This window comes from Pipistrellus hanaki, assembly GCF_964339955.1.
Source record: "Pipistrellus hanaki genome assembly, chromosome: 3".
Classification (NCBI taxonomy): Eukaryota; Metazoa; Chordata; class Mammalia; order Chiroptera; family Vespertilionidae; genus Pipistrellus; species Pipistrellus hanaki.
This window is the reverse complement of record NC_140505.1, coordinates 36,531,262-36,544,516: the sequence shown is the minus strand read 5'-3', so window position 1 is coordinate 36,544,516 and position 13,255 is coordinate 36,531,262. Positions and strand designations below refer to the sequence as shown.

Here is a 13,255-nt window from a genome sequence, read left to right as displayed (position 1 = left end):
AGCCTGTGCATTAATCTCCTCATCTTAAAAATGCAGATATTCATAGTACCTAACTCAAAAGACTGTTATGAGAATTAAAGGAGTTTAGTACCTATAAAGGCTCTAAGAGCAGAGCTTAGAATATAATGAGTACTCAATAAGCATCAATAATATACTACTGTTATTATTATTATAACAAACACTTAATAAATGCCAATCTATTATTATTACTATTTATATTATCAATGTTACTAATATAATTCTTAACATCCATACAATCCCTGGCTCATAGCAGGTGCACAATGTGTTTACTGTATTGAACATACATCAGAACCTTTCATCCCTAAAATATATAACAAAACAGAAATAATGAATTAGGAATAATAACTCAATTATTCCATATTCTGTAAGGTTCAGCATGTGTGGTTATATGATGTGATGTCATGTTATTTTTGTGTTTGTGTCAATTAAAATGTGCCAGATTCCTTTAGTTGTGCTATATCATGCAACTGCATTACAAAAATGGGAAAATGGGAACATATATAAAAAAACAAACCTTCAAAGGCTGAGAGTCTTCCTCATCTGAATCTTTGAATTCAATGCAAATAGCAATATTTCTGGCCTGCAGCATATTTAAAGGAAAAAGGAAAGAAGGGGACAAAAAGCCAGGATATATGAATATTTATAAAAGAACAGGAGAAGCCAAAACCCAAGAGAATTTGACACCAAAAATGAAACCTCCTTCTTTACACTCACCTTGGCAAAAGACTTCTGACTGTCATATTTCAAGTATTTGGGATAAACATAAAGGTGGTTATTATAGGTGGTGTACGGTTGAGTGTATTTTGGTAGGCAGGGCACAAATTCCTCTACTTCAAACATGATTGGAGTTTTAGTACAGGTTTCAAATTGTTTTGTGGGAATGTAGGATGAATTGACATAATCTGAAAAAAATAAAAACAAACAAATTGAAGTAAAAAAAAAAAACCACCAACATTTTGTCTGTTTATTACACAGAACTTACACTTACTGGGAAAGTCTGAGGAAACATTATCGATTGTAATGTCTAGATTGCCCAATATCACTGGGAGCTTAGCCATCTTCTCGGGTCTACAGACAAGAGAAAAATCAAACATTTATAAGTTAGATGAGCTCTAAAACCTAAATTATAGAGAGCACTTCCTAGAGAAATATAATGCAAGCCACAAACGTAGTTTTAAACTTTCTAGTAAGCACATTTAAAAAAGAAACAGGTAAAATTAGTTTTAAGAATATATTTATTTAACCCATTATGTCCAAATTATTATATTTAAATATAAAATCACTATAGAAAGTGCATTCATATTATTCAAAATCAGATGTGTATTTCCATTACAGCACATTTCAGTTCGGAGTTACTATATTTCAAGTGCTAAACAGCCACATGTGGTAGTGGCTACTGAATTGGACAGCAAAAGTCAAGTTAAGAACATGAGCAAAATGTTAAAGTTTTCCTGAACCATTCCAAACTCACCATACATTCTTCACTCAGTTAGAATCCTGAAAATTCAGAACCAGAAGTCATCTTAATCACTAGTGTCTAGCAAAACACTGGGTACCAAGCAGGTACTCAATGAAATATATGGTGTCTGTACTTGGTTTGACTCAATCCATTATAAGAGTCTCCTCTACAATGTGCCTGACAAGCACTGCCACTGCTCCACCCTTCCTAGTGACAGGATACTTTCAGCACTCAGACTGCTCTTCCGCATAGCATGGGGAAGTCACCTCTCTGAAACTTCCTCTCATCAAGGGGCTTAGTTATGCTTTCCTGTGGAACACCTTTCAACCATCTAGAAACAGCTTTCGGAAGTCTTCCATTCTCGGCTTTTCTGCACCTTCCTCCAATGCCAATTATCTCCTAGAAGAAGGTCCCATTTATATTGTTGCACCCAGACTTGCATAATGGCCTGAGCAGTGAGGGTAGCTATCTGTTTTTACTTATTTTTTATTGATTGATTTTGAGAGAGGGAGGGAGAGAGAGAGAGAGAGAGAGAGAGGAAAGCAGAGAAAGAGAAGGAGAGAAACACTGAGTCATTGTTCCACCCATCCATGTACTCATTGGTTTATTCTTGTATGCTCCCTGACAGGGAATTAAACCTGCAAACTTGGTATATTGGGATGACGCTCTAACCAACTGTACAACCCAGCCAGGTTTTGAACAATACACCCATCTATTGATGCTATTACTTTTAGGTACCCACACCTAGTGATTCAAATGAAATTTACAACCACCTAAAAATCCCTAAATCTTTGTTCACATGCTTTACTATCATGCCACATCTCTCCATTCTGATTTATACAATTAAGTTTTTGGGACTCAGAAAAGGATTTGATTTTTATCTTGATGAAATTTCATTTCTTTATATATTTGAGGCATTTCTAGTTTATCAAAACCCTCCTAAATCCAGGTAATAACATCTAATGTATTGGATATTCCTAATGGCTTCATGTTGCGAAGACATTTCACCAGCATATTATAGTCTCTTATAAAAGTCATTGATGAAGATACTGCACAGAATATTGCCATGAACAGGTTCCTCTCAACCCTCTCGATGTTCATCACCAGACTGACACTAGCCTATTCCTGGCATCTGGTTACTCCAGCAGTTGCACATCTGTCCACTCAGGTGTACTACACTTCTCTGACTTGCTCATGGGACATCTTGGAATATGTACTTGTCAAAGGCTTTGCATCCCTGTTGGACCAGCTTAGCAGCCCAATTAAAGAGAGAAGCAGAAATGTGATTAGAATGACTAGTTTGACATAACATGACTTGTTCCTAGAAAACAGAACAGTTTGGTGGTTCTTCATAAGCCACCTGTTTAATAATTTCTTTTGGATACTGCCAAGAAACATCAAAGTTCACTGGTCGACAGATGCAGCATTTGGTTTTGTCCTCATTTTTTAAAAGTTCCTAACTCCTGTTTTTAAGATTCCTCAGACATAACTGTAATCTATTAAGCAGCCTCACATGTAACTTGTCGTGTTATTGTTCACCAGAAACAGAGTTCCTGAACAGTTCTACATTCTTGCTTCCTTTGATTACAGGCTATGTTGAGCATATTCATCTGTGCCCATCAGCAGCTCCAACATGCAGAATCACATTGTCTCATGGTTCCTCCTCATTTCTACTTGTCTTTTGTATACAACTGAGTTTAAACGAACAACTCCTGGAAGTCCTCAGATATAACTGTCAGGAAGGTGACTCAATAATTTTTCACACATCCTGCCTTCCGTCAAAAAATTTATGGCCAAAAGATGCCCAGCAAAGGAAATCAGTTTTTATAAGTTCAGAAATGAACTTCTCAGATTCTCAGCCAGACTGACTTCTACCATTACCCAGCCTCTCTCTATCACATTGTTATGGGCTGAGTTGTATTCCCAAAAAAGATATGTTTAAATCCTAACCCTAGTATCTGTGAATGTGGCCTTATTTGGAAATGGGGTATTTGCAGATGTAATCAAGTGAAGACGGGGTCACTAGGGTGTGCCAATATGACGTATTGCTGTAAGAGGAAGGACATTGATACAGACACACAGGAAGACAGCCATGTGAAGACAGGGGCAGAGTTTGGAGTTATGCTGCCACAAGCCAAGGAATGCCTGGGGCTACAAGAGGTTGGAAGAAATGAGGAAGGATCCATCCCTGGAGAACTCAGAGGGAGTGGGCCCTGCCAACACCTTCATTTTGGACTCTGGCTTGCAGACTTAGGAGAACAAACTTCCACTGTTTTAAGTCACCCAGTTTGTGGTAGTTTGTTATGGCAGCTATAGGAAACTAACACACTCATTAATAGATATAAAGCATTTATAACTATAAACAATAAGTACTATGCAAGTTATTCCCCCCTCCCTACCCACACCCCCTCCCCTACACACACACACAAATCACCCATTCAATTAATAGTACCAGGAGCACTCCACTGTGTAAGTCAGAAACCTGGATTCATTTATCTGAGACTACCAACCATTTTTTTCTCCTTCCACCCTACTGCCCAATCAGGAAACTAAGACCCAGTAATTGGGCCTCTCTGACATAACTTGAATTAGTTTCATTCTTCCTGTTTCCACTTGTAGTGACTTTGCTGAAACCCCTCCCACTTCTTGCAAAGGTTCCTCAACTGCCTCCTTCCCCAGGTTCATCTCTACCCTCAACCCACCTGTAACAGAACCACCAATGACATCCTTTACAGAATTCAAATCAAGTAGGTTACTCTACAAATTTTAAACACTCTCTTCCTTCCCAAGCACTGGAGATAAAGTTCCATGCTCACTCAACATGCCCTGGGGTGTTTGAGTGGAGAGATTTAAAAGACTGCTCCTGCTTCCTCCCTCCCCACCAAACAACTTCTAGTTCTTAGAAGTGGAAATAAGCAAGGCCTGGAGACTCACTTCCGAAAGTCCGCCAACAACTTGAGCATGTCGTCATTGGAGAGCTTATTGCTGTCTTGCTTGTAGAGAGCAGAGAATCTGGCATTCTTGTCAAGGTTTCCAGATGTATCCCTAAACAATGTCCTGAAATAGCAAAACAACACTTCCAAACTGAGTTTCCAAAAGACCAAAATAAACCCACGACTTAACTCTGGTTTCTATGTGAAGACTAATTATTATTCCATTGACTGTAGCCAAGAGAAATCTCATTACCTAAAAACAAGGAAGATATTTATAAGGATGAACAAAACTAACTCAATTTACATAGAAAACATTTCCAGCAAATGGCCTATGCTTCGGAAACAACATACACAGTCGAGTTCTTAAGAAGCAGAGATCGAAAAATAAAGAGGACTGGCAGACCGCACATGCAGTCACCCATGCCCAGCTGGAGAAACGGGGCTGGAACCCAGAATACCATCTCTGCATCACACATCCTGCTCATCCTGCCAATTCCACACAGCTACCCTCCAACCAGCATCTTTCTTTTCTGTGACTCTAATAAATGATTATTCAGATACAGGGCTTACTTACTTTTTAACTTTACACATTTAAATCCTATTCCTCTCTGGGCAATAAAGAGAATAGGTTGGTCAATCTATAACTCATCTATCTATCTATCTATCTATCTATCTATCTATCTATCTATCTATCTCCATCTGTATGAAAGGTATAAAAGATGTTCCCCTTACCTTGCTGCCCAAGCAAATGGCATCCTGTACTGTCCGAGTCTTTGGCATGCCTGTTTGGCATTCTTCAGCACCTTCTGAGCAACCTTGAAGACATCAGAATAAAGCCATGAGATGCCAAATCCCAGTGACAGAAGAATTATCATCTAAAGAGCTTGTGCAGAATCCCATAACTTGGGGATAAATATTCATTATTAAAACCCTATAGGTGTTGACTTATTAGGGCAAGGTTTTTAATTTTATATTTTTGCTTTCTGAGTATAAATTCTGCTATTTTCACTTTCTAATAACTATTTTTGGCTTTTTGTGGATTAACTGATTAACCCTATAGTACACAGTGAAGCAGATTTGCTTTTAGCTTATGTACACATGGCAGGTCTATCAATCAACTATACCCCATGGCTAAAGCAGATGACACTTTATTTTCCCAAATGTGCTTGTTCTGGGCTATTGCATTGTTACCAATGCAAAGTCTGATTCATTCAGAGTGATGTGTTGAAGGGCTTTTTACGTTAGTTAAGTACATCCAAGACAAACCAAGTTTAGAAAAAATAATCTAGTTCCTTCGAACCAGTGTGTCATCAGCACCAGGGGGAAGCTGTGAGGAATGCAGAGCCCCAGGCCCTGCCCCAGGCCTCCTGAGTCAGAACCTGCATCTGACCAGACCTCTGGTGACCTGTGTGCAGTGGAACTGGGTTTGAGAAGCACTCATCTAGAAGGCCCAGGAGAATAATAGAGCTGTCTGTCTCTAAGTCAAAATGAAACCAGCTGTTTGAATCTATAGGCTATTACACCTCTCTAGGTTCCACTTTCCACACCTTCAAAATGAAGGGTTTAGTTTGTACTTCTCATTACAAAACACTGTGATTCTATCATAATCATGCTGTGGAGATTGCTGCCTTCATGAGTGAACTGGAAAACACATCTTGATTCGAACAGATGTCAGAAGCTCAACTAGGCCCTCCCTTTCTTCTTCAATGGGGTGTATTCATGTGGGGACTCAGGGGGACACAGTCACAGGGTAAAATGGCCTACTTTCCAGGGCGGCAATTTGGGGAGAAACTATTATTTTTCGGATTAACAATAATGACTATATTGTGGAGTAAAATGCAACATCTGTATAAAACTTAAAGCTAAAACACAAGACTTCAAGTAAATTTCACTTTTCCCTGCAGTGAATGAGGACTTAGTGCTCAGACTTCTCAAAGGTGCAAATGGATCATAATGTAGTGAAAGTCAGAGTGAGAAATTCATATTTCCCTTTGGGTTTGTTTGTTTATCTTCCTCCTTCCTTCCTTCCTTCCTTCCTTCCTTCCTTCCTTCCTTCCTTCCTTCCTTCCTTCCTTCCTCCCTCCCTTCCTCCCTCCCTCCCTCCCTCCCTCCCTCCCTCCCTCTCTCCTTCCCTTCTTCCTTCCTTCCTTTCTTTTCTTTTCTTTCTTTCTTTTCTTTTCTTTCTTCCTTCCTTCCTTCCTTCCTTCCTTCCTTCCTTCCTTCCTTCCTTCCTTCCTTCCTTTCTTTCTTTCTTTCTTTCTTTCTTTCTTTCTTTCCTCCCATCCCTCCCTCCTTCCTTCTTTCCTTTCTTTAAAATCCGTTCATGATGGGCCTATAGAGACTTCTCATAAAAATGTTCTCTAAAACAAAAATTTACTCCAAAAGATGTTCTACACCATATTAGAAAACATGAAGAGACAATTTTTACATACAGAGAAAAATCATCCCTCTGTCATCTCTCTGCCAAACCTTCAATTCAGATGTAAGATGGTTGAATGTTAATCTTTGCTTTAATTTACTACCTCAGAAGTGTAACTAAATGGAACAATGTGCACGTAGCGAAGCTTTACATTGGAAGTGCTGAAGAAACAGCAGATGTCAGCAGATGCTCAATGCACACTGGGGAGAGTGTGGAGTGTAACATCCAGCCCATCATGCTGTGATTTTTGCACCAACATGAGCAGCCACGTTTCAAACCATGCATGTGGCAGACAGAGTAGCAAGGTTGGTGCATTTTGGCCTTGGAAATGTGTTGTATGCACAGTCAGGGGAATAGATCTTATCTTGGGCCTTCACTGATTATTAATCAAAGTATCATAGAGCTAAAAGAGTTCTCATCCTCATTTTTGCAAATTTGATTTAAAAAATAAAACAGCTTCTCTCTAGAGACCAATCTTTACTCAGCCTTTATCAGCCAGAAACACATGCTGTCTGAAGCAATGCACCTAGAAAATGGGCTTTTACTTGACTGGGGCTGTAATAAGTGATAACAAGGTCCTACATGGGCCAGTGGTTTGTGGAATCCATATTAGCACTGTCTTTAAATTATCTGTTTGATCCTAGCACTATCCCTGAGAGGAAGGTATGGGCAGGGAGCAACATATCCTTCAACTACATCCAGATTAAATATCTGGGGCTCAGAGAGGTGACATGATTTGTCCAAACTGTCCAGGCTAGTTAGGTGCTCAGCACTTACGTGTCTGACTCCTAGAACCTGTTCTTAGAGGGCCATCCTGCATTCTGGTGGACACACTTGTGAGGTATGGATGACCACAGAGAGGGGGAGAGGAAACTAAATCAGCTCAGCAAAACCTGTTGGATCCTCTGGGTGTCCCCTCCTCCTGCTGACCAGTTATTGGTTAGTATATCAGGGCAATCTTCAAATGGCAATGTATAAAACATTTTTAAAATAAAAATACCGTAAAACTGGCAGGACAGCACTTGACAGCTTACTCTAACCAGTAGCTCAGAGTGCAAGCACGTGACAATCAAGTGTCCTTTGGCCATTCTAGCTGTGTGACACTAAGGGGTAACTAAGCCTTTGGAAAGCTCAGTTTTCTGAATATGAAAGGAGGTCTTGGACTAGATGACTTCTAATAATCAATAAGTCTATGGTATGTTCACATCTACATATTCTCAGGAAATAAACAGTACTTTGCACATACACCAAACATGTATGTATCTTCTTGTTTCTCTTCCTTCTTTGACCTAAGGTTGCACTACCTCTGCCACCACAACCCTGCCCCACTTGACAAAACACAAGTAGACCTGAACCACCATCCTACTGGCCACAACACCTGAGCCAGACTATCTCCCAGTCTCACCTCATTTTTAAGTATATATGGACCCAAATATAATTACAGAACTTGAGAGACATCAATAAGTGAGATAAACTATATATATATATATATATATATATATATATATATATATATATATACACACACACACACACACACACACACACACACACACACAAAACCATTAAAACTGAATGACCAGAACGACTGGCTGGTAGCTATGATGTGCACTGACCCAGACCTAGCTGCTGGGGCCCTGACAGCCCCAAATCTGGTTTACCCGAACCTTGGCCCAGTAGGAGGGAGGAGGGAGCCCAATTCCTCGTAGAATTGGCTGTTGGTTAGCTTCCCCCAGCAGCCTGCTCTTCCCTCCCAACCCCATGCATCAGCCTTGACCATGGGCCAGGCCAAGGGACCCCACCCATGCACGAATTCATAGACCAGGCCTCTAGTTTGAATATAATATATGAACTTTATAATGACAGAAAACTTACTACTAAACTGATCATTCCTCTGCAAATTATTTGATGATGTTAGGATAGATGAGCCAAATGAAGCATTTTATTTACACATAGGACTACTTTTCATTGATAATTGAATACCTAAAGTTAAATATAAGAGTAAACCTATGTACAGAAGTCTACATCTTTTGAAATATAAATATGATTTAACTTTGACTTCTTTAAGCATCTCTACTTCACTGGAAAGCCTTTTTTCCCCTAATCGCTATTTAACTTCACAAGGCATACAAGCCACCCCTCCCTACCTTAGAAGAGTCGGAACCTTTCATGTATGGCTCTGCGACGTGCGTGATGCTCCCCTGGAGGACCTTTTCGATTCTAGCCACGAGGAATATATCTGGATGAGGACACGTGACTGAGAATATTCCCTAGGGGACAAAACATTTTTTTCAGTAAGTGGAATTCACAGCCACATTAAACAAATCCCTTGAATATTAAAAGGTTCTAAAGCAGCAAAGAAGGGCGAAACTGTTTAGCTACTAAGAAGCACCCTGTGCCAAACTGGTTAACTGATCGATGGTTCATCATCTGCTCAAATAGGCTTTTGGTGCGGGAGGCAAGTAGCAGAAACTTTAGAAAAAAGAAATGGGAAATCCTCCTCTCAGGCTGTCTTTTTACTATCGAACCCGATAAGCTATTAATATAATCAACAACCTTTCCCCAATTAGCATTACGAAGACTAGGTGTTTACATAGCACGTGCCAGCTATGGGTTGGCATCCTGACTGCTGGGCTCAGGTCCCCACCTGCTTTGGATACTGCATGGCAGCTTCGTGGAGAACGTCCGGGAGGGTGGGCGAGCTCTGCCCGCTGCCATTCATCAGAGCGGCGGACGGGGCGGCCAGCATCTGCCTCACGGAGAAATGGTTCAGGTCCACGTGGAAATCGGCCGAAATCTTCCGGTTGTCCCTTATGTCAAACAGGGATAGAGTGACAAAGAAAGGCTCCACCTGAACAAAAACAAAACAAGCCAGACGATCGCTGAGGCTCAAAGAAGAAATTACTGGACTTATTTATGATTGTGGCTATAAATTTCCGCTAAAGAGAAACAGCCCCGATCCCCATCCTTTGTGACAAACACCCTGTCCCCACAGGCTAAATAAGCCCCCATATCCTGACCTAAACATTGTACCTCCTTGATACCAAGAACTAGAATTTCATGTCTGCACTGCAATGGGAACAACTGAAACTTCTGTTTCTTTAGGAAATATTTTTTAAAAATTACATTTGTAGTGGGTCCTTCTTCATTTTCGGCAACACAGCATTGCAAATTGAAAGATAGATCATTGCACTTGACAAGAATTCTTTTTCCAAATTTCTCTTCAAATGGCTTCACTTCTGGCTCAGCTGATGGTAAATCAAGCTTCTTTAAAAAAAAAAAAAAAAAGCAAACATATAAATACATTGTGCTCATGTTAAAAAAAAATCCCATAATAATTGTACCCTAAAGAAACTGCCATATGGAAAAGCCATATGCACCCTTACTCACAATAGTGTTACTATTTTGTAAGTTTATACACTTTATAAAAATGGTAAAAAAATGATGGTATATCTACTTGATGGATTATTATGCAGAGTTTAAAAATTATGGTTATGAGCAACTCAGGGTCCTTCAACAGATGAATGGATAAACAAAATGTCATCTATACATATATACATACAATGAAATAGCATTCAACCATAAAAAGAATAAAATTATGACACAATCTACAACATTGGTGGATCATGAAAACATTAGGCTACGTGGAATAAGTCAGACACAGAAGGATAAATATTGTATGATTTCACATAAATCAAGTTCCTGAAATAGGCAAATTCACAAAGACAGAAGGTAAAATTGAGGTTACTAAGGGTGAGGGGAAGGAGGCACGGGGGAGTTATTGTTTAACTCAGCGGTCGGCAAACTGCGGCTTGTGAGCCACATGTGGCTTGGGAGCCACAGTTTGCCGCTCTGTTGACTAATGAGTTTGCTGATCACTGGGATAAGGGCTTAATCAAAAGGAACAACAGCCTGTAATTATTGGAATCGAGAGTCTAGGTCAGTGGTCGGCAAACTCAATAGTCAACAGAGCGGCAAGCAGCATGTGGCTCGCGAGCTGCAGTTTGCAGACCACTGGTTTAACTGATAAAGAGTTTCTGTTTGGGATGATGAAAAAGTTCTGGAAAAGGATAGTGGTGACAGTTGCATAGCATTGTAAATGCTCTTAACCCTAAGTTGCACATTTAAAAAGGGTTAAAATGGTAAATTTCATGTTATGTATACTTTGTCACAACAAGTAAAATATTGTCAAAATATATATGATTATGAAGCCTGTGAAGAAACACAGAAAAACATTTATTATTAAAGGCAAGTGGGGAAAGTTCTATAAAGAAGACTATCAATGAAGAGGGGGAAATATAGAAGGAAATACTGCAGAACCATTGTCCCCTCGGAGCCACCCTATTGTGGGCCACTCTGCGGTCCTCGCCACTCCCGGCCTTGGATTTTGCTGGGACACAGATGTAGACCACATGCACTATAAGGCTTGTACTTGGGGTAGAGCTTGAGCAAGTCAGGAAATATCACTGTCTACTGGGCATCTGTAGTGATGCTTGTTCTTTTCCGACTATTACTTTTATGGGGTAAATTATATGACCTTTGTGGACCTCAGAATGTCTTTGGATAACTCTCAATTTTTAACAATCAATTGAATATCAGATATTCACAATGGGTGGACTACACAATGAGATTACAGCCTGTTTTTATTTTTTCCTTTTCCCCTTGAATTTTATATATTGTTGTTATATTGCTTGTCAATCCAAAATGAACAAATAAACAAAGAACCTGTCAAAGGCTTTATTTCCCAAACTTAGTTTTAAATTTTAAACAGTGAATCAGTTCCTACCTGGGCATCCGGGTCCAAGTAAAAAAGCTTAACTCGGCTTTCGCTTTTCAGTTTGATTTCTGCTTCTCGGGTACTCTGATAACAAGATAAACAAAAAAATATAAATTACATTTAAAAATAGCCCTTTTCTTACAGTATGTTTGAAAGCTACCCCTCCTGAAGCGCCACGCTGTCAGACGACTCTGCCCTCAGCTTGGAGAATCTGCCTGTCAAGGAACAAGGATAGAGCACACTGTGAGTGTGTGTGTGGTGGTGGGGGATGGAGGATGGGGAGTGAAGGGGGGTCAATACCTGATCCTGGACCTTATGAAGCTGACAATCAAATGGAGAGCCAAAAACAACACAAAGAAAGCAAAAGACAATAATTAAGCATTCCTATCAAGAAAACCTTCATAACGTAGTTGAACAAGGGCCGGGCTTTGAATGTGGGGAGGAATTTAGATAGCAGAAAGGAGAACAACAACATTTCAGGCTGAATGAAGAGGATGCACAAGGCGGATAGATGGATACTGTCTGTGGAAATGAGCCCGGATGGCAGAAAAATTTAGGGCCCACTTATGACCAAGGGTACACGCAACGGAAGAGAAAGGGATGTGTTTTGAATGGCAGGGTAGAGAACACCATGGCAGATACTGAAGGACAGCCACAGGTGTTTGTGTCAGGGAGGGGGCATTGTTGATTCATTACATAAATATTTATTGAGCGCCTATTATGTTACCAGGTATTAGGGACACAAATATGAAGGAAACAAAGTCCCTGCCACTAACAAACACTAGCTGGAAAGACAGGCTATACATAGGCAACAAAAATGGCCAAAGAGCATAAGGGACAGTGAAAGCTAACCTGGACCAGGAGGAGGCAGGCGGGAAAAAGCTCCCCGAGGAAGACCATCTTGAAGGACCAGGACACTTGGGTAGGAAAAGACAGAAGAGCATTCTAGGAGGAGATACTGCAGGTGCAAAGGTGCAAGTCGTACCTGAGCAGTTACCAAACCATTTGTTGTGATTGAATGCTTGGGCATAATGGAAAAAGTAAAGAAAACTGAGTTGGGGAATTGTATGTTAAGGACTGGAGAGTCCATTCAAAATCCAAATAAATCCCACAATATTTTAAGCAAAGGAATAAAATCACCAGTTCTGCATTTCAGAAGCATCACTCGGGCAGGGCTGAGGAAATGGATTCAAAAGGGAAAGACCAGGAGGCCCACAGGGTCTTTCCTGGGTTATCACAACCGCCCCCTCAGGTGCATAGCAAGGCCCATAACCAACTCCACGTTCCTGGCTTGAGAAGCCAGTAACTAAGACAGATAATTCAAGAGGAAGAGCAAGTCTGTGGAGAAGGTGATGAATTCAGAGTTCAGAGATGTATCTGGGATTTCCAACTGGAAACACCCAGCAGACAGCTAGAGATGAAACTTGAGCACAAGGTAGGGATGAAGGCTGGAATCACAGACGTGGAGAAGAGGCCATTGAGACATATGGTGGCAGACATGGGGGCCACAGAAGTGGGAATGGAAACAGAAAGAAGCCTCTAACATATCCACAAGACCCACGTCATCTCCAGGCACATTATTTCTCACACCTGGTGCCTCTAATCTATATCCTGTTCTTCTTGTTATTCTGAATCTCAATGGTTAA

At 40.4% G+C, this 13,255-nt stretch overlaps 1 protein-coding gene across 28 annotated transcripts in view; it reads right to left on the bottom strand.

Moving 5' to 3' along the window:
* The window catches only part of DOCK9 (dedicator of cytokinesis 9), a 248,544-nt gene that overhangs the window by 73,478 nt on the left and 161,811 nt on the right, over window positions 1-13,255 (bottom strand). For all 28 annotated transcript variants that reach the window (XM_084880234.1, XM_084880236.1, XM_084880241.1 and 25 more), the window contains exons 10-18: window positions 11,619-11,693; window positions 9,959-10,099; window positions 9,480-9,683; window positions 8,980-9,102; window positions 5,146-5,228; window positions 4,415-4,537; window positions 1,010-1,089; window positions 736-923; window positions 536-601 (exon numbers count right to left, since the gene is read on the bottom strand). In XM_084880234.1, the coding sequence (XP_084736360.1) occupies window positions 536-601; window positions 736-923; window positions 1,010-1,089; window positions 4,415-4,537; window positions 5,146-5,228; window positions 8,980-9,102; window positions 9,480-9,683; window positions 9,959-10,099; window positions 11,619-11,693 (1,083 nt within the window). The remainder of the gene's footprint in view (window positions 1-535; window positions 602-735; window positions 924-1,009; window positions 1,090-4,414; window positions 4,538-5,145; window positions 5,229-8,979; window positions 9,103-9,479; window positions 9,684-9,958; window positions 10,100-11,618; window positions 11,694-13,255) is intronic.